Source organism: Nerophis lumbriciformis, linkage group LG04 (assembly GCF_033978685.3).
Source record: "Nerophis lumbriciformis linkage group LG04, RoL_Nlum_v2.1, whole genome shotgun sequence".
In the NCBI taxonomy this organism is placed as follows: domain Eukaryota; kingdom Metazoa; phylum Chordata; class Actinopteri; order Syngnathiformes; family Syngnathidae; genus Nerophis; species Nerophis lumbriciformis.
Genome location: NC_084551.2, coordinates 44,398,867 through 44,422,500, shown reverse-complemented (window position 1 = coordinate 44,422,500; position 23,634 = coordinate 44,398,867). Strand labels below are relative to the sequence as shown.

The 23,634-nt window shown below is 41.6% G+C and overlaps 2 protein-coding genes across 2 annotated transcripts in view; one reads left to right on the top strand and one right to left on the bottom strand.

Moving 5' to 3' along the window:
- LOC133605461 (lysosomal thioesterase PPT2-like) overlaps positions 1–771 on the bottom strand; it is a 19,574-nt gene extending 18,803 nt beyond the window's left edge. The window contains exon 1 of the mRNA XM_061958808.1: positions 622–771. Within this exon, the coding sequence (XP_061814792.1) occupies positions 622–771 (150 nt within the window). The remainder of the gene's footprint in view (positions 1–621) is intronic.
- Positions 772–16,115: 15,344 nt separating this feature from the next.
- dhx16 (DEAH (Asp-Glu-Ala-His) box polypeptide 16) overlaps positions 16,116–23,634 on the top strand; it is a 31,888-nt gene continuing 24,369 nt past the window's right edge. Inside the window, exons 1-8 of the mRNA XM_061956045.1 lie at positions 16,116–16,402; positions 17,454–17,656; positions 17,729–17,970; positions 18,171–18,348; positions 19,914–19,970; positions 20,059–20,313; positions 21,761–21,997; positions 22,086–22,277. Of these exons, the coding sequence (XP_061812029.1) occupies positions 17,459–17,656; positions 17,729–17,970; positions 18,171–18,348; positions 19,914–19,970; positions 20,059–20,313; positions 21,761–21,997; positions 22,086–22,277 (1,359 nt within the window). The 5' untranslated portion in view covers positions 16,116–16,402; positions 17,454–17,458. The remainder of the gene's footprint in view (positions 16,403–17,453; positions 17,657–17,728; positions 17,971–18,170; positions 18,349–19,913; positions 19,971–20,058; positions 20,314–21,760; positions 21,998–22,085; positions 22,278–23,634) is intronic.

Sequence of the window (23,634 nt, the reverse complement as noted above, 5' to 3'; positions counted from 1 at the left end):
CGCCCGATTGTAGCTGAGATAGGCTCCAGCGCCCCCCGCAACCCCAAAGGGAATAAGCGGTAGAAAATGGATGGATGGATGGATAATAATTTTAAAATGGGTTTCTTAATAATTTATTTATTTATTCTCAAAAAATGAACAGGACCCTAAGAAATAATTAAAGCCCAGGTAGGTTAAAAGTCCTCAGAGAGTTAAAAGTGTATAAAACATCTTTACTTTTCTTTGCTCGGCTCTCGTAATTACCTTTGGTTAACTTCAGTTAGAATTAGCGAACATGTCAATGTTTTTTTTCTTTATTTTAACCCTTTTAATGCCCATTTGACGTAAGTATGTCAGTTTTTTATTTTTGAAAAATTTGCATAAAATGAGTTATCATCCATTGAGTACATTTTAAAGGGCTGTGGTACTTGGGTAAAGATCAGGTTAAAAAGTATTGTTATGTACCTGAAATTACATTTTTCATTTACGTCAACTAGTTCCATGGAGATTAAAAAATAAAATTTTCCATTTGAAATGAGGAAATGTCAACTTAGCTACTTTTAAAACATGAACACAGCGCAGTAATGTCTGTCCCGCGCTTTAAAGTAATATTAAAATGTGTTTTAATCCGCAGTGCGGTACCTTGCAAATGAAGGGAGCCAGAGTTCGGAACTGCTTGGGTCCATCAAAGAGGCCATGCACGATGATGACCGGCCTGTAGGCCTCAATGCACACGCAGGGTAACAGCAGCAGGAGCAGCGCCGATCCACCACAGACTGCAAGAGTCCTCATTCCGAATGCGAGTGGAAGGTGTGTGTGTGTGTGTGTGTGTGTGTGTGCGCGTGCTTGCTGTCTGCAGATGTTTCCTCTTCAATATTTTTTGAAGGCGTGTGATGCAAGGAGCCCACCCACTCAGCACCCAAACTTCTCCAAATAGTGTTCATAATTTGTGTGTGACTGACTGTATGTACTACATATGAGGTAGTACGAACCCCAAAACCAGAGAAGTTGGTACGTTGTGTAATTCGTAAATAAAAACAGAACACAATGATTTGCAAATCCTTGTCAACTTATAATCAATTGAATAGACTGCAAAGACAAGATACTTAATGTTCCAACTGAACTTATATATTTTTTGCCAATAATCATTAACTTAGAATTTAATGGCAGCAACACATTGCAACAAAGTTGGCACATGGGCATTTTACCACTGTGTTACATGGCCTTTTCTTTTAACAACACTCAGCAAATGATTGGGAACTGACTAGACCAATTTTTGAAGCTTTTCAGCTGGAATTCTTTCCCATTCTTGCTTGATGTACAGCTTAAGTTGTTCAACAGTCTGGGGTCTCCGTTGTCGTATTTTACGTTTCATAATGCACCACACATTTTCAATGGGAGACAGGTTTGGACTACAGGCAAGTACAAGTACCTGCACTCTTTTACTATGAAGCCACCTGTTGTAACACGTAGCTTGGCATTGTCTTGCTGAAATAAGCAGGGGCATCCATGATAACGTTGCTTGGATGGCAACATATGTTGCTCCAAAACATGTATGTACCTTTCAGCATTAATGGTGCCTTCACAGATGTGTAAGTTACACATGCCTTGGACACTAATACACCCCCATACCATGACAGATGCTGGCTTTTGAACTTTGCGCCTAGAACAATCCGGATGGTTCTTTTCCTGTTTGTTTCGGAGAACAAGACGTCCACAGTTTCCAAAAACAATTTGAAATGTGGACTCGTCAGAACACTTTTACACTTGGCATCAGTCCATCTTAGATGAGCTCGGGCCCAGCGAAGCCGGCGGCGTTTCTGGATGTTTGTTGATGAATGGCTTTCGCTTTGCATAGTGGAGTTTTAACTTGGACTTACAGGTGAAGCGACAAACTGTAGTTACTGACAGTGGTTTTCTGAAGTGTTCCTGAGCCCATGTGGTGATATCCTTTACACCAGACCTGGGCATTCGGCTGCCCGCGGGCCACATCAGGCACTTTGTGCGTCCCTGTCCGGCCCGCGTGAGGCCAATCATAAATTACAAAATACATTTTAAAAAGTATCTATGTGGAGTGTGCAATACAACGGTGCTGCTCTTGTTTTGAAAAGCGTTATTTGTATTACTTCCGTGTTGTAGCGGCTGGCTACGGGGTGTTAGCCAATGACTTTGGCTGGGGGGCGGGACTTCTGGGAGATATAGGGAAGTGACGTTGTCGATGGGAAGTAGGAGTTCGAGTTTTGCCGGGAAAGAGGAGAGACACACATTGGAGCTGTCGTGTGGTTAAATTGCATCTTGCACAATAAGGACAAGACAAACAAAGAAGTCGTGTGAGCCTACATTCCTGGGATTATTACAGTGTGGACGTGTGCGCGTGTGTGATTGTGAGTGAATGTGAACCGCGGCAATCACAAATTACAAAATAAATGTTAAAAAACATCTATATCGTGCGGGCAATACAACTGTGCTGCTTTTATTTTGAAAAGTGTTATTTATGTACGTATGTCCGTGTGTAACCTGTGAGTGAAGGTGCACAGCGACAAGTGATGCCCAGTTACCACCGAAATGTCAGCTCACGCTAAAAAAAGAAAAGTTGATGACGAATGGCGTGTTTTCAACAAGACATGGACTGCCAAGTTTTTCTTTACAAAAATTAAAGGTAAAGCCGTGTGCTTAATGTGTGGTACACAGGTTGCTGTGTTTAAAGAATATAATTTGAATCGCCACTACACGACGAAGCACGTGGAAAAATACCGTAATCTGTCTGAGGAAGAGCGCGCAAGGGAGGCTGATGCGTTGATGGTAAAACTGCAAACCCAACAAGGACTTTTTGCCATATTTCACACCCCCAGAGATGCAGCCGTCAGGACAAGTTTCGTGATTTCTCACAAAATCGCCAGAAAAAGTAAGGCGTTTTCTGACGAAGAGTTTATTAAGGAATGCTTATTGAAAAGTGACAGAAATTAACCCTGTGCAGAAATGGACATTTTTGCATTATATTATACATCAGGAAGTGTTGTGTAAGACAGTGTTAAAAAGATACCATCAAAAGCAATCTGCTTTTGTATAAAGTTAAGTTAGGTTAAATGAAAGTGTTATTATTATTATTATTATTATTTATATTATGGTATAACAAAAATAATATTGATCAAAATTGAATTGAAATATTGTCGATGTGGCCCCCCAGCAGTGCTCGGGTTGCTCATGTGGCCCCCGGTAAAAATTAATTGCCCACCCCTGCTTTACACACTGATGTCGGTTTTTGATGCGGTTCCGCCTGAGGGATCCAAGGTCACGGGCATTCAATGTTACGTGCAATGATTTCTCCAGATTCTCTGAACCTTTTGATGATATTACAGACCTTAGATGGTGAAATCCCTAAATTCCTTCCAATAGCTTGTTGAGAAATGTTGCTCTTAAACTGTTAGACAATTTGCTCACGCATTTGTTCACAAAGTGGTGACTCTCGCCCCATCCTTGTTTGTGAATGACTGAGCATTTCATGGAAGCTGCTTTTATACCCAATCATGGCACCCACCTGTTCCCAATTAGCCTGTTCACCTTTGGGATGTTCCAAATACCCGGTAAGTGTTTGATGAGCATTCCTCAACTTTCTCAGTCTTTTTAGCGAACTGTGCCAGCTTTTTTTAAACATGCTGCAGGCATCAAATTCCAAATAAGCAAAAAAAATAAAGTTTTCCAGTTCAAACGTTAAGTATCTTGTCTTTGCAGTCTATTCACTTTAATATAGGTTGTAAAGGATTTGCAAATCATTGTATTCTGAATGTGAGTGTGAATGTTGTCTGTCTATCTGTGTTGGCCCTGCGATGAGGTGGCGACTTGTCCAGGGTGTACTCCGCCTTCCTTGTCCTGGGCATGACGTTAAAGTGCATCCGGCAGTGGAGGCTCCTCTATGGGGTCTTGGGGCACTAGGAGGTTAACCCCTTTACTACTGTTACCCCAGGTGGCCCTTGGCAAAGGCCTAGTACCTGACTGCCCCCTAGCCAGGGATACGGTGAAGACCTCAACGGCGGAGCAGGCGGAAGACGGTAGATGTAAGAACTACCACAACGGCTGCGATGGCGGAAGAAGGCAACCCCACATCCATTTGGGCCCAGTTATGGGGAAATAACAACCCAAGACCTCAACGGTGGAACAGGCAGAGGATGATTGCTAACCCTATGGAGCGTCACAACTGCTGGGATGGCGGATGAAGGCTGCAGCAGAAAAGGGTCCCCAGTCATCTTTGACTCCATGCCACTGGACCCTGACCCAGATCTGTCAAGGATCGTGTGATGACTGTCTGTGGACCAGTCTCCCCACGTTAAACAAAGTCATGCACAGGCATCCTCCATAAAGGGATACCCCCCTACCAGGAGGATCGTCATGCTCGCTTCGAGTGACCGCCGATGATGATGATGATGATGATGATGACCCCGCTTTCCGCCCGAATGCAGCTGAGATAGGCTCCAGCACCCCCGCGACCCCGAACGGGACAAGCGGTAGGTTAGTTTTGGGGTTTGTAAGTACAGTGTAAATGTATACCATTGTGTGCGAGACAATTTACAGCAGCACTTTTCAATTATTTTCTGTTACGCCCCCTCCCTAAGAAGAAGAAACCGCCACAACTGTAAATAGTATCAATTGCTTATAAAGTTGTTATAAGTACACCTCTGCATAACATAGTATCTTTATTAAGATTAAAGATAACAAACAAACCCATCAAGTGCTACATACTTTTTGTCATATTCTAGTACTGCAAAAGAAGCATGTTCCCCGAGGTCACGTACATGGATAAAGGCGTCTGACTGATACAGTACTACCGTTTTTATCTTTAATGTGAGGCAATCTTCCATGTGACAAAAGTCTCCACTACAGCATGTGCACAATGTAAAATTTGGTTTTGTTCAAAATTGCACAACTGCTTTACGCTCAGTTTCATTTTCCTTTTTAAATAAAATACATGTAAAAACCTCATATGCATTTGCGCATTAAAACGACAATCAATACTCATGTATTGAGGTTAATTTGTCTTTATTACAAGAGTTTTTTTTGGACACTGAATTTAAGTATATTTTTAGCGTTTTAATTTTGTTAAATACATCAAATTATGCTGACACTTTTATTGACTAAACATCTTATGAGCAAAAGTCAGTGTGTAAAAATCCAGTCTTTTGAAATTCAGTGCAAACATATTTGTTGCTTCAAAAGTCAAGACTCACTTCTGGTGGATTAAGACTGACGCAATCGATCCTGTCCCAGAACCAGCCAATAGGTGGGTTGTAATCACGTGACCTAGAGGCACATCCGGACACTTCCAGGTTCCACGCGATGGTGTAAACCCCATTAGGCAACTGTTTATTAACCTGAATCGGTGCAGATTTAGGCTTATTTTGAAAGGTTCGGAGACAAATATAAAAGCGATCATAAAAAAAAAATATTTTAAATGGGATGGAGTGGACTTTTACACTCTTAAGAAAAATATATACTTTTAAAGATTTCAATCATTTATCGACACCAAGAGGTTAATGCTACCTCACTTCACTTGACACTTACGGTATTTAAAGAATAAAAGATTGGAGGCACATCATGTCTTTACATCTGAGGGGTCCACAAATTAAACATTAATCCGCGAAAGACAAAGTTAGATTTATTTGTGCAACGTATTTGATTAATAAAACGAGTGCTGTGCTGCTGTGATCGTGACGCTAATGAGAAAAAGGATGTTTGTTTGCAGTTGATTTCCTGCTATAAATATTAGTCTCATCTACAATTCATGACTGCAGTTGTTTTTATGCTGTGAAGTTCATATTTTGTCTCATTGTTTAGCTATAGATGTCACTGTTGTTCAGCAATGTTTGCTAGCGAAATCAAGATTCAGTATATGCTGTTAAACCCACAAGAAATGTATTCATCTAGTTTATTAATACTATTAAGGATATTTTCTTGATGCTAACAAAAAGCACCAAAGACGCTACAATGTGGTCATCCATGTCGAATAGAGCACTTGGCTTTCCTGCACAACAACTACATTTAGTTTATGTTATGAAAATGGACCACGAAAACACGGTGGATTGAGCCAACAATTAAAATATTTATTACTAGGACTTAACATGACGTTTGTTTATTTGCACAAACAAGTCTGTTATATTCAGGCATAGCAACCGCAAAAGAAAACAAACTGATCAGACCTCTTCTCCCTTTTTTACGTTTAGTTCTGCTATCAAACACTACCAATATATTTCCATTGCGTCACAGAAAGTTTCTGAAACAAATCAAATGTTCAAACAAACATTTTACAAAGTGATCACTGTAGACACAAGCGGTCCCATTATATTCCACAAGATGATGAAAGTGATATTTTAAAGGGCCATTTCCTTTGACGCGCTTTTGTTTTTCCCTGACTTTATTACCCTTATGAGCCACTTCTTTCGGGACTCTATGAAATCTCTCTATTTGAACGACTGGAACGCCCAAGAACAGAACAGCAATACAACATTTTCTGCTCAAACTCTATTTTTTCTTCTTCTTTTTTGATTTAATGGTGGTCGGCAAGCGACCTTCTGGTGTGCATTACCACCACCTTCTGATATGGAGTGTGGACCGAGACGGAACCCTCCTCTATATTCTTTTATTCAACCCAGTCTTTTTAAAATGTGTATATAATGCTTTGTATCCTACGTGTTATGAGTGCAATCCTAAAATACCTTCCACTACTAACCTAACCTTCTCTTTCGCTAACTTATTTCCCAGTATTTCCCTTTCTCTATTGTATTTCCTATAATGTAATAAAACATGTCCTACACTTTCTATCTGATGGCAACAGTCACACAGCCCTGTATTATGTTTCCCTATCAATTTCAATGAACTATTTAGATATGTATGTACTAGAGATGCGCGGTTTGCGGACACAACCGCGGAGTCCGCGGATAATCCGCGGGTCGGGCGGGTGACATGACGAAAAAAATAGATTGTAAATAGATTCGGGCGGTTGGTAGTTGAACCAATTCGGAAATATATATACATAGTTAAATGTTGTTACCCACACACGAAAAACGTATAGATTTTATCGGTCCTTTAGGTGGAGCTGATGGGGCATCACCAAAAAAGAAAAGGATTGACTTCACAGAATGGGAGGAGGATATACACCTGTGCTTGTTGATGAAGTAGAGGATTATTCCTCTACAAACTTCCATCTCGACGGATCAGCAGAGGAAAATCTACTTTCCTTTTGGGGGAAACAAGGACAATCATTCCCACGACTACAACACCTTGCCAAGAGAATCCTACGCGTCCTAGCAAAAAAAAAGTGCCGCAAGTGAGCGCTCTTTCAGCGCAGCAGGGCGCATTTTAGAGGCCAGGCGCTCTCGAATGAATCCTGGCACTGTAGATGCCATTTTATTCCTGCATAGTGCTAACAAAAAAAAAAGTAAGTAGACATACGGTTGGATATGTTAAACGAATTAGTCTACGTTACCTATAGGCTATACTAAATAAGCCCATGTCTAACCTATAGTGAGTTCGGTCAGCTGAATAATTTTGATGGTTACGTGTTGTTTGGGCGCACTACAATGCAAAGGAATTAAGGCAATTGCGTTGTTTATTGTGTTTTTTTCTATTCGAGATATACCACTATGTGTTAATTATTTGGCCTCGCTTTCAAGTGAAGCGCATCTCCGATTGGCTACAATGTAAGGATATTTAGCCTGCTTTGTTTGTCGCGACCATCTATTTTCATTATAATTCAAGTTTGATGATAAAGTGCAGTCTGGTGGGTTTGATTTCCCCCCTTCAGCTTTTTGCCTTGGCCAATAAGTTGCAGGTAATTTATTATTATTTATTTAATTTATTTTTGTTTAAGTAGGGATGACATACATATGTTATTGTATAATTTAAGTTTGTGCGCGTGATTGACAGCCTAAGGCTTATGAGGCACATTTTTTATTTATTTTTTTATTTCAACTTAAAAACGTATGAGCCTATGCCTTTGCCTAGAACATAGGCTATGTGTTTATCTTTATTTTCCTGCCTGTCGTTGACAATGGAGATTGTCTGATATTTTGTCATGGCTGCAGATCAATCAATAAAGGTTCATCTTTGTCGCAAAATTGTTCACTGCTTCACTGTGCACCCCGCCCTCGTCCCTATTTGAGCATTATAACGTTAACAAGTTAATATTCATTGAAATAAATTCAGAATTTTTTTTTTACCTAACGAAAATATAGGTCTAGTCTTTCTAAAACATTTTTTTAACTTCTTAAAAGCATTGTTCTGCTTGCTGCACCTGCGCACACAAAGTGTGAGGAACGCACTCCTGATCTGAGGGCATTGGCAACAATAGTCAACACTTTCTTAATGGAAATGACAATAATACTATAATAATGATAAATAATATTATCACGCATTAATATCTCTTAGCCACTAATGCGTGGCAAGCATTGAATGTCTCTGCTGCATTGGATCAGTCTCCTTTCTTTAACAGGCAAAAGCTTTATAACCTCACTAATGCCTTGCATCGTCTATATTAGATATATAACAACGGGCGGGTGCGGGCGGGTGTGGTTTTGATAAAATGTTGATTCAGGTGATGGCGAATGGATGACGACATTTGTGATGCGGTTGCGGATGAAATAATTGCCTATCCGCGCATCTCTAGTATGTACTAATGTCATTTCAGTAATAATGTATTCTTCCTTCCTATTTCTTTGCCTCCTCTCATTACACTTACTCTCCTCTGGACTTTGTAATACTCCCTACCTTTTGTTTCATTATTCCAATTATCTTGCCACTTTTTATTGTGTTCTATCTGAACTGTATTCTTTACTTCCTCTTTATTGTGGTTAATCTCCATGTTTAGGTCCGTTTTAGTGGTTGCTTGCTTTGCGTACCTATATGCTAATTCATTCCCCACAACTCCTACATGAGCCAGCTTGAAATGTTACCACACTTCCCGCTTTATTTATTCTGTGGATTGCCTGAACTATTTCATCTACTAAATCTTGTCTTGTTTCTGATGCTATGTTTTTTAAGCTCATCAATGCATGGGTGGAGTCCGAGTACACGACTACTTTTCTTGCTTTATTTTCCTTTTATTATTATTTATCATTTATTCCTCCGCTTATCTGAGGTCGGGTCGTGGGGGCAGCAGCCTAAGCAGGGAAGCCCAGACTTCCCTCTCCCCAGCCACTTCATCCAGCTTCTCCCGGGGGATCCCGAGGCGTTCCCAGGCCAGCCGGGAGACATAGTCTTCCCAACGTGTCCTGGGTCTTCCCCGTGGCTTCCTACCGGTCGGACGTACCCTAAACACCTCCCTAGGGAGGCGTTCGGGTGGCATCCTGACCAGATGTCGGAACCACCTCATCTGGCTCCTCTCCATGTGGAGGAGCAGCGGCTTTACTTTGAGCTCCCCCCGAATGGCAGAGCTTCTCACCCTATCTCTAAGGGAGAGCCCCGCCACCCGGCGGAAGAAACTAATTTCGGCCGCTTTTACCCGTGATCTTGTCCTTTCGGTCACAACCCAAAGTTCATGACCATAGGTGAGGATGGAGACGTAGATCGACCGGTAAGTTGAGAGCTTTGCCTTCCGGCTCAGCTCCTTCTTCACCACAACGGATCGATACAGCATCCACATTACTGAAGACGCCGCACCGATCCGCCTGTCGATCTCACGATCCACTCTTCCCTCACTCGTGAACAAGACTCCGAGGTACTTGAACTCCTCCACTTGGGGCAGAGTCTCCTTCGGAACCCGGAGATGGCACTCCACCCTTTTCCGGTCGAGAACCATGGACTCGGACTTGGAGGTGCTGAATCTCATCCCAGTCGCTTCACACTCAGCTGCGAACTGATCCAGTGAGAGCTGAAGATCCTGGCCAGATGAAGCCATCAGGACCACATCATCTGCAAAAAGCAGAGACCTAATCCTGCAGCCACCAAACCGGATCCCCTCAACGCCTTGACTGCACCTAGAAATTCTGTCCATAAAAGTTATGAACAGAATGGGTGACAAATGGCAGCCTTGGCGGACTCCAACCCTCACTGGAAACGTGTCCGACTTACTGCCGGCAGTAAGCTCTGACACTGATCATACAGGGAGCGGACCGCCACAATCAGACAGTCCGATACTCTCTGAGCACTCCCCACAGGACTTCCCGAGGGACACAGTCAAATGCCTTCTCCAAGTCCACAAAGCACATGTAGACTGGTTGGGCAAACTCCCATGCACCCTCAAGGACCCTGCCGAGAGTATGGAGCTGGTCCGCAGTTCCACGACCAGGACGAAAACCACACTGTTCCTCCTGAATCCGAGGTTCGACTATCCGGCGTAGCCTCCTCTCCAGTACACCTGAATAGACCTTACCGGGAAGGCTGAGGAGTGTGATCCCACAATAGTTAGAACACACCCTCCCGTTCCCCTTCTTAAAGAGAGGAACCACCACCCCGCTCTGCCAATCCAGAGGTACTGCCCCCGATGTCCACGCGATGCTGCAGAGTCTTGTCAACCAAGACAGCCCCACAGCATCCAGAGCCTTAAGGAACTCCGGGCGGGTCTCATCTACCCCTGGGGCCTTGCCACCGAGGAGCTTTTTAACTACCTCAGCAACCTCAGCCCCAGAAATAGGAGAGCCCACCCCATATTCCCCAGGCACTGCTTCCTCATAGGACGACGTGTTGGTGGGATTGAGGAGGTCTTCGAAGTATTCCTTCCACCGATCCACAACATCCGCAGCAAAGGTCAGCAGAACACCATCCTCACCATACACGGTGTTGATGGTGCACTGATTCCCCTTCCTGAGGCGGCGGATGGTGGTCCATAATCACTTCAAAGCCGTCCGGAAGTCATTTTCCATGGCTTCCCCGAACTCCTCCCATGTCCGAGTTTTTGCCTCCGCGACCGCTGAAGCCGCACACCGCTTGGCCTGTCGGTACCTGTCCGCTGCCTCAGGAGTCCTATGTGCCAAAAGAAACCAATAGGACTCCTTCTTTAGCTTGACGGCATCCCTCACCGCCGGTGTCCACCAACGGTTTCTTGCGGCCACAGCTCCAAACAGCCGCCTCGACAATAGAGGTGCGGAACATGGTCCACTTGGATTCAATGTCCAGCACCTCCCTCGTGACATGTTCAAAATTCTTCCAGAGGTGGGAATTGAAACTCTCTCTGACAGGAGACTCTGCCAGACGTTCCCAGCAAACCCTCACAATGCGTTTAAGCCTGCCAGGTCTGTCCGGCATCCTCCCCCACCATCGCAGCCAACTCACCACCAGGTGGTGATCGGTAGAAAGCTCCGCCCCTCTCTTCACCCGAGTGTCCAAAACATGAGGCCACAAATCCAATGACACAACTACAGAGTCGATCATGGAACTGCGGCCTAGGGTGTCCTGCTGCCAAGTGCACATATGGACACCCTTATGTTTGAACATGGTGTTTGTTATGGACAATCTGTGACGGGCACAAAAGTCCAATAACAAAACACCGCTCGGGTTCAGATCCGGGCGGCCATTCTTCCCGATCAGGTTTCACTATCGTTGCCAACATTAGCGTTGAAGTCCCCCAGTAGAACGAGTTTATCACCCGAGGGAGCAATCTCAAGTACTCCCTCCAGTAAATCCAAAAAGGGTGGGTACTCTGAGCTGCCGTTTGGCGTGTAAGCGCAAACCACAGTCAGGACCCGTCCCCTCACCCGAAGGCGGAGGGAGGCTACCCTCTCGTCCACTGGGTTGAACTCCAACGTGCAGGCTCTGAGCCGGGTGACAACAAGAACACCCCAGCCCGTCGCCTCTCACTGCTGGCAACGCCAGAGTGGAAGAGAGTCCAGCCCCTCTCGAGAGAACTGGTTCCAGAGCCCTTGCTGTGCATCGAAGCAAGTCCGACTATATCTAGCCGGAACTTCTCCGCCTTGCGCACTAGCTCAGGCTCCTTGCCCCCCAGCGAGGTGACGTTCCACGTCCCAAGAGCTAGCTTCTGTAGCCGAGGATCAGACCGCCAAGTGCCCTGCCTTCAGCTTCCGCCCAGCTCACATTGCACCCGACCTCTATGGCCCCTGCTATGGGTGGTGAGCCCATTGGAGGGGGGACCCACGTTGCCTCTTCGGGCTGTGCCCGGCCGGGCCCCATGGGGGCAGGCCCGGCCACCAGGTGCTCGCCATCGTGGCCCCCTCCAAGGCCTGGCTTGCCTTGGAGGGGGACCCCGGGGACCCGCGTCAGGGCGAGGGAAATCTGGGTCCTTTGTTTTTATTCTTCATGGAGGTCTTCGAGCTGCTCTTTGTCGGATCCCTCACCTAGGACCAGTTTGTCTTGGGAGACCCTACCAGGGGGCATAAATCCCCCGGACAACATAGCTCCTAGGATCATTGGGACACGCAAACTCCTCTACCACGGTAAGGTGGCAGCTCAGAGAGGAGTTTTTGATGCATCCGTATATGGTATTGTTTAAAAATGTTTCCTCAATCCATTGTTCTATCTGGTAATTATTTAAACTTCTATTCTTTAATACTTGCATATCTACATCTGGGATATCGTAAATTCATGGTGGTATTGCAGGGATTGGTACTGTAGGGCTAACTTTAATATTGTCAATTTGAACTTTTTCACATATGTCTCCTATCATCCACCCAAAACTATTCATCGTATTCTTCTGTTTTTCTTGGCAGTTTACAGCACTTGGTGAGTTTGATGTCCTTGCTTGGACCCTTTTAAGTTTGCCCAATAAGCTGCTGACAGTTGATCTCCTCTCATGTCTAAAGATGTTTCATTCATTTCTACTTGTAATGCTGCCACTGGGGTTGATTTAGTAGTTTCACAATCCACCTCAATGCCTGTGTCTATTTTCCCAACTAATGTTTTTGAAGCAGATTGACAAATGATGCATCTATAATCAGTAACAGATCGAATTAAAGTTATATACAGTATATTGCTTTCAATGCCTGTCTATCAGCCCCCAAATCTTTACCCCTTAAAGCCCTCATTATATTTAACACCTTTACTTTTCTCCACTATTTAACTGATGTGGGTTAACCAGTTAATATATTAATCGAACCATATTCCTTAATATGTAAATACTTGTCCCTATTCTATATTTTCTACATAAAGTTTAACTTGTTTTGAACCTTCCTCTTTGTAAAATTCATGACTTTTGTTTTCCCAACAGAGAATCTTAAACCCCAAGCTGTTCCCCATTCTTGAACATTATTTACAGCTTTTTGAATCTCCCTTTCCATATGATTTGTATTTCTACCTCTCTTCCACATCACTCCATCATCAGCAAACAGTGCCACCTCTACTACTAACCCTTCCACTTCACGAAACACTTCATTTATCATTATCGAAAATAGTACTGGACTTATTATACTCCCATTTTCCACGACATATATCCGACTATATTAATTCTCTATTTTTACTCAAATAGGTCCTGAGTAGTCGTGAGTTCAATCCCGGCCTCGGGATCTTTCTGTGTGGAGTTTGCATGTCCTCCCCGTGACTGCGTGGGTTCCCTCCGGGTACTCCGGCTTCCTCCCACCTCCAAAGACATGCACCTGGGGATAGGTTGATTGGCAACACTAAATTGGCCCTAGTGTGTGAATGTGAGTGTGAATGTTGTCTGTCTATCTGTGTTGGCCCTGTGATGAGGTGGCGACTTGTCCAGGGTGTACCCCGCCTTCCGCCCGATTATAGCTGAGATAGGCTCCAGCGCCCCCCGCGACCCAGAAGGGAATAAGCGGTAGAAAATGGATGGATGGATGTTTTTACTTGTTAAGAAGTCTTTTATCCATATGTACATTTTTCCTGTAATCCCAATTGTATTTAATTTTATCAGCAACTCCTGTTTTCACAACATATCATAAGCTTTCTCTATGTCAAAAAATACTGCAATTATAATTTATTTATTTATCTGTCCTTTTCTAATTTCCTATTCCAGCTGCACTGCAGGTTCGTTTGTGTTTCTTGCTTTCCGAAATCCACTTTGGTAGTTTTCTATTATTTATTTTTACTCTAAATAATATACTAGTTTTTCATTAATATTTGTTTCCATAACTTGGCCCAAATTTGAAGTCAATGCTATTGGCCTAGAATTACCTGCCTCTTTCGGGTCTTTTCCTGGTTTGCATATTGGAATTATCACAGTTTATTTCCACTCAGCTGATAATTTTCCTTCTTCGTATATCCTATCATATAATTTCAAAACGACTTATTTGCCTATGTTACCTACGTTTTTGATCATCTGGTAACTCACCTGGTCTTTTCCTGGGGTCATATTTTTAACCTGTTTCAATATTATAACCATTTAATTTAAAGAAAACGTCATATCTATAGTGTTTCTAAAGCCATTATCGTTATCTTCAGTCAATTCCCCAGTATTTAAATTAATTGTTTTTTCTCTCTTTTCTTTTTCTACATTTCTGAAATTATCATTGCTGTGCACTTTAACAAATGTTTTTGCTAAAAGTTCTGCTTTTTCTTTATTTTCTACCACACACTGTGTCCCAACTTTCATTTCAGGATGTTTATGTTCGCTTCTGATCCCTGACATTTTCTTTTACATTCCCCACACCTGGCCTAATGGACTAGTTATATTTATTGATTCACAAAATGTTCTCCAATACTCTTTTTTCGTCTTTTTAATAACGTACCTTACTAACTGGATCATATCTTGAAAATGATGTGTTCTTCTTAATATTTATTAATGTTGCTTTATTCCGTTTTTGTATTGCGTCTGTGCACGCTTGTGTCCACCACGGCAATACCTTCCTTCTTTTCCCCATTCTACTCCTTGGTATGCTCTGTTTGACTGCTTCCATTATGCACTTTGTAATATCTGTATTAAGTTGCTCAATATCTTGATTTATATCAACTTCCTTTAATGTCATGTCTGTAATTTCCCTAAATTGGCGACTTGTCCAGGGTGTACCCCGCCTTCCACTTGAATGCAGCTGAAATAGGCTCCAGCAACCCCCACAACCCCGAAAGGGACAAGCGGTAGAAAATGGATGGATGGAGGTTCAAAGTCGGCATGATTGTACTTCCATCTTCCTTAGTGCTTTCTTTCCTTTTGTTTATGTTTATGTGAATGAAAATTGGGTAGTGATCACTTCCTATAGTGCTGTCTTTATTTACTTCCCACTCCACTTTTCCCTGTGACACTAGTGTTAAATCTATTGCTGTTTCTTTACCCATAACTACATCTAACCGTGTTCCTGACCCATCATTCACCAATTATTTTTCCTCCAAAAATACTTCCAATGTTTCCCCATTCCAGTCATCCCTTTCACCCCACACTGTGCTACATACGCGCATTAAAGTCACCACACCAAATGATATTGCCACTCCAGTGCTCGGCTATTGTTTCTATTTGCTGTATTTGTAGTTTCTTGTGTGGATTATAGAAGTTTAGCACTTTATACCTTTCTTTATTATTCCATATTTCTACTTCTATTATTTCTAGTTCTTGTGTTACTTTTAATATTGTAATGCATGTCTTCTTTAATAAATTTGGCACACACCCCTCCTTGCCCATCATCCCTATCTTTACGTATTGTTATATATCCTTTTATTATAAAGTTCAATTTTGGCTTCAGCCATGTTTCTTGAATACATATTATATGTGGTTTAGTTGTCATATTATTAATAAATCCCTTTAACACCTGTCCGTTTGCTATTTAACTTCAGGCATTCCACTGAACAATTAACATGGCTTTAGATTGTGGTCACATGACTCCTTTTCATCTCGCTATAGTTCGCCTTGCACCTGTTCCCAAGATAATTATTTTACATTTGCTGCTGCTTTGACGATTATTTTGATATTTTCAGTCTTATTTATTGCCATTTTATAGTATTTTTTACACACTGTATTTTAACAAACTGATTTTTAAACACACACACATTTTATTCAATGAAATTGTCAGAAAAATTTGAGGTGAAAAAAACCCAACAACCTCGAATTTACAAAATTCAAAAGCAAAAAAAAAAAAGCTAAATTGTCGGGGAAAAAAGCTTTTCTAATTAATACACAAATTAACCTCAACATGAATGCTATTATTTTAATGATTTTACAACAACGTTACAGTATATGCGAACGATTTTTTTTTTTAACATTTGCTTTTGAATGTTATTCCCCTAATGACCAGCGGGAGGCAGTAGAACATGTGTTGCATTTTGCTTTTCTTCGGTGGTGAAATACTTCCTGTATGAACATGCTTTGAGCGAAGTTAGCGAATGATAAATGGACTATTATTAGGATATTTGATGATATTTCGTTTCTTTAGGAACCTGTTCAAGTAGCAACGTAAACTAGTGTCCCATTTCATTGTGCTTTATTGTTCTTATTCTTTTGCCGATGGGCTTACTAGCTAGCATCTGACCGTGAGCTAGCTGTTAGCCTCCGACTTGTGGAGTGTAAACAGTGTCGTTTTGGGACCCTGCAAGATCAGTAAGTTGACTTTTAACATGCTTATTGTGGCTTTAATGAAGTTTACATGTTGTTTATTATCCACTAAAGAACCAGAGAGGAAAATTAAACTAGCTGTCAGGCGTAAACAAAACAGGTGGCTTGTGCTTTTCTCTTGTTTCCTTAGCTTTGATGAACAATCGAGCAGATTTGATGATCGCTTGGCACATAAACAAATAGCTCCACAATTAATGATGTCTAACGTTATGCTAACTGTACTTCTTTGTAGGGCTGGGCGATATGGCTGATAACCACGACAAAAGTGTTTTATCGGTCGACATCGATTATTACGTTACTGATATGTTTTATGAACTATCGAAAACCAGGACCATGAATACATGTACTAAATGTAAACACATGTATTTCAAATGTCACCTTCCTCTGAAATGAATTGTCAACACAACCATGGAAAACACTCAAACAATGTAAACACCATTCGAAAATCACATTGAACACTGAACGATAACCTCTTAAAATGAAGGTGCAAAAATAAGGAATGTGTAAGGAATGCTTAATAAAGTGTGGCAAAATAGTGCGAAGTGTGAAAATACAAACAGAGAAACCTGAGAAGAACTATTTTCTGCAGGTTTAGTGCCAGGAAGTTACGGCTGTGTAACATTTAATTTGGTCCGTCATTGTTATTTATTGTTTTTTTATTGTTATTGTTATTTATTTGAAAATAATTTGTTATGCAGTAATCATTATTTAAATATTATTGGATCAAATGTCTATGATTTTAAAGTAACACATTTGTTATATTTAAAATGTATTTTATTTATACAGTCCTGCACTTTATTTCCTATATGTTGTTTCCGTATACCGGAATGGGGAACAGATGAGGGTTGAAAAGAAAAGAGGTCCGTTTGGGGGAAAAAAAAATAGCCATTCTGTCGAGGTGACTTTTCCTGTCTTATCCACAATTTCTTCGCTCTCTGCAGCACACATTTTTTACTTTCTGTTCTCACACCGTTATACTGACAAGTACATACATCAAGAAAAACATTATTTGTTGTCATTTGTTTCCATTGAAAAGAGATCATGGCAAACCTGGAGCAGTGGGTCAACGACCGTCTCCATGACATCTTGGGCCTGAGTGATCGATATGTGGCCCAGTTCATGATAGGCATCGCCCGCAAGGCATCCAGCTCTCAGGACTTTGTGAGCCGACTCCACCAGACAGGAACCATAGACATCGACCAGACTGTAACTGCCTTTGCACAGGAATTGTATGACAAGGTGTGGACTTATTCAAATACCAGTACAGCATATGCAGTAGCAGTTGCCTCCAACAACTCCTCTCTCTTGCAGATTCCTCGCCAGCAGGTTGCAGAGAAAGCGTCCCGGGTGATGGAGCGTCAGGCCATTGAAATGGATAGAAAGAACCGCACGTACACCTTGCTGGAGGACAGCGACAGCGATGAGGACGCCGGCGGCACAGAGAAGCTGCAAGGGAAGAAGAGAAATAAAGACAAGGATAGAGGTAGCAAGAGGAAGCACATCAGACAGAAGAAGGAGAGCGAGTCATCCAGTGAGGAAGAAGTGCCTATCAGGTAAACTGCATGTTGTCGAGACTTATTACCCACGTAGCAAGTTTGTTTGAGTGTAGATTTATGAAAGACATGGCATTTTTGACTGTTTTTTTCTATGGAATCTGTCAAAATCACCATCTAATGAGTTATCATATAGTGCACGCCAGCTCCCCCTTTCCTCGCACTTTGTTGCTCAAAACCCGCATCTCTTTGTAAATCAGGGGTAAGTCGAGCGTGGACAACAATGTAACAGCTAAAAAGGAGGAGGAAGAAGAAGAGTGGGAGAAGGAAGAGCGTGAGCGGCTGCACGACATCGAGGAAAGAGACGCCTTTGCCGAGCGGGTGAAGCAGAGAGACAAAGACAAGACGCGCAACATAGCGGAGAGGACGGACAAAAAGGTGAGGACACGTTGGCTGCGAAACGTCAAGTCGAATGGTATACTGGAGTCATTCCCAACCACTGTGCCGCGGCACATTAGTGTGCACCAAGGGATTATCAGGCTTGCTGTAGGAATTAATCCGATTTCATGTAATTAACTACGAATGAATAATTAACGTATTTTTGTTCATCATCTATGCCAGAGACACATAGTGACAGGCAGAACAAATAACCACCAGATGGCAGGAGGTACATCATTAACCTGTTTATCCTCTGGAGGTCGACCAACGTGTGTTTTTTACAGCCGAAACCGATTATTAGTACTCAAAGAGGCCGATAACCGATATTCATTTGCTGTAAAAGTTATTTAAACATAAAGTATATGTCAGTAAACACTGAACAAGGCTTAAAGCTGTTTTTAACATTATATTTTAGGAAACGTCGGACCATTAGCGAGATGTGTTTTATGCAATGCTAATGTTGTGGTTAATTTAGCATCCAAATACATCAGGGATTTCACAAACACTTTTATTAACTTTTATTATGTCTAAGAGGAGCATCAACATTTGCATTTTAAAATATGGGAAATCTCTTTGGAAAATTGGTAAAATTATGGGATTTGTCTACACCACAATAACTCTCCATTTACTCAGTTTTATAGAAGTTTTTGGATTTAATAAATTTTAGGATTTTCACCTAAGAAACTATGAAATTTTGCAAATATTTAGATAAAAACAATTCTGGGCTCCTTCACGTAGCTTATAGACATTTTTCAAACTGGCTGACATCATTTCTTCCTGGATGTTACAGAAAGTATGAGAATGTGTGAGCTGCTGCATGCTCTTCTTTACTTACCGTATATAATAAGTATCCTATTTGTCATCCATCTTTGTTGTGTTGCCATTTGATTGAATTACGTAACATAAAACTGCCGGCGCTGCTTCAATGAGCCCGCGCTCCGAGTGTTGCGGATGAAGACTTGTCAAGCAACTTGATCTCTGCAGTAGCGAAAACAAACAAAACGGGACCGGAAAGAAAGACAAAAACGGGATTTCCCGTCAAAAAATGGAAGTTGCCGGTGACCACTGCAGTAGGGAGAGAAAAGGAGGGTGCGTGTCCGCGTGAGTACCTCTGTGAACGCAGCTGAGCAGATTGGGAAAAGTTTCTAACAAGAATTTAAAATAAATGTCAGATATCAAAACATATTTGCGGAAAATTAGAGTAATTTTTATTCTTAAATTAATTTAAAAAAGGGAACTTTTCTCATTCTGGGCAAATAAGCTATGGCTTGAATAGTGGTTATTAATATTTACTTCAAAAACATTTTTTGTATACTACCTGTAAATAACACTATCAAATTTGTTCATATTGCATATGCTGATTTAGTTGTGTTGTAGTTGTAAAAAAAAAAAAAAAAAAGACAAATATCGACGCCGATAATCAGCCCATCCAATAATTGATTAAACTTTAGTATCCACCTCTTTGCCGTTCTTCCATCAAAATAAGTCATGGCACAATAAAGGTTGAGAAATACTGAACAGCTGCAATGTTATGAATTAGAAATATTTTTGTTTGTTTTTTTCAGGCTTATGAGGAGGCTCAGAAGAGACTAAAGCTAGCTGAAGATGATCAGAGGAATATGGTGAGTGGCAGACATGTCTTATAAATGCTTTAAAAGCAATTAATTTAATATTTTGTGGCCTTTTTTTCTCCCTGGTTCACTTTACCAGTTGCCCGATCTGAGGAAACATTCTCGCCGGGAATATCTAAAAAAGCGAGAGGAGGAGAAACTGGAAGACCTGGAGGCGGAGATCATTGACGAGGAGTACCTTTTCTCCACCGACGATCTGTCGGAGAGGGAGAGGAAAGAGCTGGAGTACAAACGCACTCTGCGCGACCTGGCCAAAGATTACAAAAAGGCCGGTGCTCGGGAGCAGGAGGAGAGGAAGAATAGATACTACATGCCGGAGGAGAACAGAAGAAAGGTAGGTGACCTGTGAACATCTTATCAGAGGAGGTTAGTTCTTGTCAATGCAGTAGCAATGGCAGGTCATTGAAAAGCATTAAAAGCCATACATGGATTTTGCCAAAATTAAGGCCTTTAATGGCATTAAAAGCATTACAATTTTGATGTTCAGAGGCATTAAAAAATGTCATACAATTCCCGCCTAGCTCAGCCCCTGCTTTCCGTCCGCACGGGACTCAAACCTGGGTCCTACAAATGAGAGTGCAGCGTGCTAGCGACCGAGCTAAAAACCTGTGCTGTCAACTCGCTATCCAGCACTGCTCTTAAGGGAGTGTCGTCTACCAACGTGCACATGGCCCAGCCACACTGGCCGGTCTCTGTTGCAGAGGCCTATACAATTTATGGTAAAAACATTGTTGTTCACCTTTTTTTTTATTGATTATATAAACATTTGATTATTTTAATTGGAAGTACAGTATGATGATTGACAGTTGGAACCTTTTAATTGGCAATTTTTCCAGCCGGTGTTTAGAATGCTACATCCTGTGAGCCTCCAAACTTTGCTCAACGGGCTCCGATGCTATTAACTAATCTGCAATTAAAGGAAGGCAGCAGTTAGTGTGACCAACAAAGCAACTTCTGCTGTTGCCACAACTGTCAGCTGCTGCTACCAATATAGAAAAATAAATTTAAAAAATAATTCTCAGATTAAACAGTCCTGTAAGCCCATTCTAATTCACTAAAGAGTTACAGTTAATGTAAACATTTTAACCCATCCATCCATCTATTTTCTACCTCTTGTCCCTTTCGGGGTCGCGGAGGGTGCTGGAGCCTATCTCAACCATTAAAGATTATTATTGTCTTACAATTGTGTCTATATAAATAACTATAAGCTTTTGACGATGCATAATAACTAGTAGGGCTATGAATCTTTGGGCACCACACGATTCGATTCTTGGGGGTAATGATTCAATTCAGAATCGATTCTTGATTCGAAACGATTCCTGATTCAAAATCCATACTTTTAATAACAATGGGTACCAGTGCTATGATTAACTACATTCCTCCAAAAAATAGATAAACAGCTCTGATACATTTCTATATTACTTAAAAGAAAACAGTTTTTGTTTAATAAAGTATCCCACACTTATCTTTTCTAAACTAAATCTATACAGCAGATATAATCATCTACAAAAGTACATCAACAATATGATTTGCCTGAGTGGCTGGACAGGACAGATTTAAAACAAATTAATCAATTAAGAATCATTACAAATAAGAAATGTAATTCATTTGAAAATCTATTTCTTTTTGACACCCCTAATAACTATCTGCAGTATGACCTGGGCATTACATTTGTTTTAGGTGGCATTAAAAAAGGCATTAAAAGCATTAAATTAGATATGCTGGTACGTGCAGAAACCCTATATATATTCTCTCACCTCCTCCTTCTGTTCCTCTTTCAGGAGGTTCCTCAAAAGGAGGAGCTGGAGCTGGAGGAAGTGCCCATGGAGCTGGGAGGAGAGCAGGGCCGCTGGGAGGAGGAGAGACTGAAGACGGCCTCGCTCAGCTTTGGGGCCAAGAAGGAGCGAGAGCAAGGGATGAGGCGGCAGCAAGAGAAGTACCAGCTGATCCTGGAGGAGGAGGAGATGATCGACTTTGTCAGCACTGCTATTACCATGAAGGGAACACTGACAGAGAAGGTGGGCAACATTTGTTGATTCATTCATTAGTTTTTTTCCCAATCTACAGTTAGCTGCATCATTCTCTCCTCCTCTCATTTGTGTTCAGGAAGATGAGGCTCCAGCTCTGTCCCAGGCCGAGCTGAAGAAACAATCCATGCAGGAGGTCCGCCGCAGCCTCCCCATCTTTCCCTACAGGGAGGACCTTCTCGCTGCCATCCAGGAGCACCAGATGCTGGTCATCGAGGGGGAGACAGGCTCTGGCAAGACCACCCAGATACCACAGTACCTCCTGGAGCACGTGAGTGTCCAATCATTCTGTCATTCTGATATTAAAGGGAAACTGCACTTTTTGGGGAATTTTGCCTATCATTCATAAAACTTATGAGACAAGAACACAGATCCACCCTCCATTATGATTTTATATAAATGATGTAAGCAGTGTTGGCGTTAACACACTTTTTGTGTCTTTTTACGCATTGAAATTAGAAAGGACACGAAATCCGGAAGTCCGTGCGTCCCCCCGGACACGGATTTTAAATTTTAAATCAAATTATTAATTATACCTTTTTGTTCGACTTCAAAGTAATGCACTTTCCGGTACAATTTCTTAAATTTTGATTCGGCGTTTTATCGATCGCAAATACTGCATTTCCGGTATTTGAACTCCTGCGTGTTATTGTTTTCGTCATGGCGAGCAATAAACCCAAGAAGCTAAGCTTCAATGAAAAGTGGCTTCAGGAGCCACTTTTCAGCAAATGGCTCACTTATGAAGATGGAAAGATGTTTTGCACGCCATGTAAACGGGCCAATAAAAAGAAGGTGCACTGATTTTCAAAGATCCAGCCTCATCAGGCACCAAGAAACACCTTCCAATTTGGGTCCCTACAGATCCGCTCTTTGGTCGGAATGACAAGGCCGTCGATTCGTTACAACTCTTTATTTATGTTTTCCACAAAGCCAAGCGGACATACACCATGCTATTAACAGTCCTGAACATACTAGCGCTCCCTCTCCTAACTTGCCCACTCACTTAAACATGTCACTCATCCCACATGTTGCCATTCTTAAAGGAGAACACACAGCTTATGGCCATCACCAAGCCAGAGATGAAATGCTAAAGGCATTGAGTGCCATTGTATTAAATGACATTGAAACTAACTTGCAAAATTCTAAGTTTGTTGGCTTTATTTGCCATTAAAGTGTAGATGTGGCGTTTTTTAAACGACTGATGATCTACATACAGGTGAGAATAATGAATAAAACTTGTCATATGCATGCATGCCCTGGCACACCATTATCATCATTTCATGACCGAAGCAAAAAACTTTTTACACTTTTTTACTGAAATTAATACACCTACAATTTATTAAATAAAAATATAGAAAAAAATAAACGGTAAAGTTCAGATCCATGAAGGTAAGAAGAAAGTGAATGAATGTTTATAACTGAATAAATTTACATATGCATAAAAAATGGTTTTCTTTTGTATTATTTTTTTAATGAATGGAGTAACATTTATGACAACCTTTTTCCTAAACACAATATAGAATGTGAGATAGAACAGGATAATGCATACATTTATCATTTGTTTTCAAAACAGTTACAAAAAAGTGGGACCCCATAAAATTTACTGTGGGTCCCCATTTTTATGACTT